Here is a 4,051-nt window from a genome sequence, read left to right as displayed (position 1 = left end):
GAACGACAGCCACTGACCGACAAGAACAAAACCGACCCGGGAAACGTGGGCAAAAGCCTCGATCCTGTGTATCAATCCGTGAATCCGTGACTCCGTGCACCGACACATCGATTATTGGACGGTTTTATCTGGGTTATCTCTGAGAGGATCTAGCTGGTTTTCACCTCGGCTGGAGATGCATAGGCTATTCACTTTAGGACAGGTTTTCCAGCAGTATTAACCCTTCAAACATCCAAAACTTGTGAATACGTCAAATAGTATTCAGTAGAGATAAATCACCTTCGATAGATGAAGTGATCTCACTGTGTGGGTTGCACTGGCTTGGCCGCGCGCTACGTATGCCAGTCAACTGACTTCCGCGAAGGGTGTAAACGAGCCAGGGGACGTCAGACAATGATGCATCAGCATCATCATCATCGGCACCCTGACATCAGTGTTCAACACCGATGCTTCACTGCCGTACAACCATGATTTATTGGAAAGCCTTATTGTAAGGAAAAGAATAAAGGTGAATGGGGGAGGGACTTAGTGCTAGCATACCGCAATCATTCCGAGGTGCCTATACCTACAGACATCCACTCAGGCGGTCTGGATAGAAACTGACAGCAAGAACGCCACTGACATCGGTAGGCAGCCATATCTTGTAGTGTCTCCGACCAGGCACAGTGAGGATCACGCGGTCCCCATCCTGGAAGGCGAGTAGCACCGACAGCACCCAAGCGTTTCGTGATCTCCTTCATACTCCTCCGCCAAGTCAATGGTTGGTCACCTCTCTGTTTACGCCACTCTGAGTTGGACATGGGAAACAGCATTCTCTTCGACAAACGATGGTTCGGCATACGCAACACATGTCGCAACCACCGCAGCTTTTGGCGCAGGACACATTCTTCAGTGGAAGTACCCGTTGCACAACCGAAAACGTGTAGTCTCTGGGAAATCCTACAATTCAAAGGGAGGCGCTGGATACACTACTCACAATGTTGCTGAAAGTTCTCTCGCAAAACCAACTTTGTTTACACTCGATTGTATTTCGCTAGAAGAGGAGAATTTTACACATCCTGACAGTTGTATTAGCTCTGACGGAAGTATGTCTGATGAAGTCAGCACATGAATTTAAAAAGCCAGGATCACGTTTGGTAATTTGCGTCACTTGTGGCGTCAAAAAGGCATAACACTTGATCTTAAAGGCCGCATGTACCAGGCTGCGCTAAGAATTCTGTTGTTGTGTAGTAGCGTGGCGTAGCCTTTACGGGCAGATGATGTGAGGCGTCCCCAGTTTTCTGGCCGTCTGACGTTTCAGAAGTGTTTTTGTTATCGGATGATGTCAACATTTTCGTAACGAGGCAGTTAGAAAACGGTTATTTCGGTACTTTAATCGTGATAAACACACTGGAACATTGAATTCGAGGGCTGGGTTACTGCCAGGCTGCCCAAGCCTAGACAGGGGCGGTCGAAATAGAGATGTCTTTTTCGAACCACGGACCTTCCGGTCAGTAAATTCGCGCTCTAACCACTTAAGCCATCTCGCCCCCTGACAGTATCCCAGCCGTCGTGCTTCGGGTGGCCTTGCAGCTAGGCTCTGAAAGGGTGTTACGGCTGAACGATTCTGTACGATATGTGTCCCCTTCAGAATGGCGCAACCCGTTAGGTAGACAACGTATGACTTGGCATTGTCCGAAATACCAATCATCGTCCATTTAGAGTTCACACCAGTCAATTGGAACTCTAACTCGCCACCACGTAAGTGGTTGTGGATCCCAGAATACAGCTAGGACACCACACTCTCCCGCTTATTCAGTTTCATCGCTCATGCAAATGAGTCATGAGGTCGAAAAGATCTATACCGATAATGGTGAACGTCTTTCATAGCTGTTTTGTTAACGAATTATTTCGGCGTAAACCCAGGTTTGGATGCAGTACGTGCTTTCTGGTGTCCTTCCAGAGAACACGGATCCAGGATGAATAGCCGAATTATTGACAAGGGCTCGTTGATTATCGACCATTCTGGAATGGTCTGGGTGGTTGAACACGCTGACGGAAACGATCGCATTCCAACTGTGTCAACGAACAACTTCTCTTCGTCATGACCAAATGGGTTGTGTCGTTGTCTTCTCAATGCGGTCTCTACTTTTCAGACAGGCTTAAGCATAAGCAAACAGGAGCAGAGTCCATAAATTCTGGTTGACTGGGGAGTTGTAAGAGCTTGCTGCAGTGGTTCAAGTGGTGAATATCTTCAAGAGGGTCGGAACTAACTGCCTCTCTAAAAATCCTTGCAAAATTTTCTGCGGATCTGTTTGAGCAAGTATTGCTCACAGAGGTGTTTGTGCCAGTATCCAATTTGGTCTTGTCATTATTTCATCTCACCGTAGAACGTAATGCCCAAAAGTTCGTCCAACTATCCGCCACTAGAACTTGGGGAATTTTCTCCCTGTCGCAGTTTTTGCGGAAAGTTTGCGTGGTGAAAGCACTGTTGGTGGTTGTTGTTAGAATCTGCTGTGGTTGCTTCAAGTAGTAGTCAATCACTCAATGCATGTTGCCTTTCAAAGAGTGATCCACGTTAGTTGGCGTGAACCTGCTCTCTAACACCTTGTTGTTCGCCTTTTAGTTTGCAGCATAAAAGTTTATACTCTATCTCACTCTTGTCACTGTACGTTGGTGGGCTTACAACTTTGTTCCTTTTATCCCTAAATGCTTAATATCATGACTGTCTGATTCCCTCAGTGACAATCCTTTATGTCAAAACACCATGCAGTCGAACAGGCAGTCTCACTCCGGAGTTTAAAGAGCACCTAATGCTCCTTAGTCAACGGTGAGCACTCTCTCCCCGCATTTGAGTTGTTTTCTGGTATTTTTCCAACTACAAAAGATATATTTTTCCGTCATCTAGAACGATGCCGAATTCTGTGTCCATGACGTTTGATTCTGGCATGCCTCAAACAATCGGGATGTCGACTCCATATTCTGTTGCTTGGGACAAGCTGGAGCAGCTGAAACGTACCAAGACTCATCTGCTCGATGAGCTAATTGTGTCCGAGATAAAATATGTCAGATTTTTGAGAAAAGTCTTACTGGTTTGTTCTTTTTACCTCTGCTTCTTCACGATCCTTTTCGTAGTACTTTGCGGAGCCCATGTCGGAGCGAGAATTGCTACCGAGCAGTATGCATGGGGAAATATTTGGTCGTCTACAGCCAATCTTGAGCGTGAGCGAAACTCTGTTGGAGTCGATTCTCACAATGGGCATCGATGAGGCGTTTTTGCTAATTGCTCCCTGTTTAAAGTTGTACGCGGACTATTCGCGTCGTTACCAGACCGTATTGGTTCTACTCGAGGTTAGTCGTTTGGAAACCACCAGATTTTACGTCATGCTACCAGCAGGTGATGCTATTATTTACTTTACCCACTGTACCAAATACTCTTTCGCAACTCCAGATTGCGTTTGGCTATGTGTATCTCAGTGGTTATTGCCTGTGAGACCCACTGAGGTATCCATAGTTTTGTTGTAGTCGCTTTCTTAATTGCTCCGATTTTGGCTTAAGTAACATCTGAGTCGTCGTGATTCCTTCGGGTAAAGACGTAAAGGCTGCGCACTTGAAGGGTGCCCTGTTTGGGTGGAGTATCTTTTTGTGTGAAGCTTTGGAGCTGTCGATTGTTGCTCATTCTCGGACGTCGCTTCTTACGCTTGTGGCTCTCCGTATGCTACTGTGGATTCACAATTTCAGTACAGTCATACGTCGGTATTTTAAGTATATCTTCCTATTGTAAATTTGCAAATCATGTTGACCTCCCAGTGACTAGGCATACCTAAAGACTTGCTCTCTTTGGGCCGAAGTGCTATTTTGTGGTTCAAGGCCGAACGGGAGTCATTATTGGGTCTGTTTCTTAGGCTCTTCTGTCCGCAACTGGTGCATTCATTCCCACATCTTTTCGGGCTTTCATGTTGCCTGCCATCCAGAAATGGCCACTTGTTTCTTCTGAGTTCGCTTTACGTTTACTTTTCCGACATACTCAGCTTCGAATACACTATCCTTCAGGAGTATAATATCGTATTTT

The 4,051-nt window shown here is 46.1% G+C and overlaps 1 protein-coding gene across 1 annotated transcript in view; it reads left to right on the top strand.

Annotated features, from left to right (window-relative positions):
- The window catches only part of T265_07617 (hypothetical protein), a gene marked incomplete at both ends in the record, with an annotated part of 39,964 nt that overhangs the window by 2,292 nt on the left and 33,621 nt on the right, over nt 1–4,051 (top strand). The window contains one exon of the mRNA XM_009173185.1: nt 3,115–3,330. Coding sequence (XP_009171449.1) covers nt 3,115–3,330 — 216 coding nt within the window. The remainder of the gene's footprint in view (nt 1–3,114; nt 3,331–4,051) is intronic.

This window comes from Opisthorchis viverrini (genome assembly GCF_000715545.1).
Source record: "Opisthorchis viverrini unplaced genomic scaffold opera_v5_178, whole genome shotgun sequence".
NCBI lineage: Eukaryota > Metazoa > Platyhelminthes > Trematoda > Opisthorchiida > Opisthorchiidae > Opisthorchis > Opisthorchis viverrini.
The sequence above is the reverse complement of the archived record's forward strand: the minus strand, read 5'-3'. Positions and strand labels throughout refer to the sequence as shown.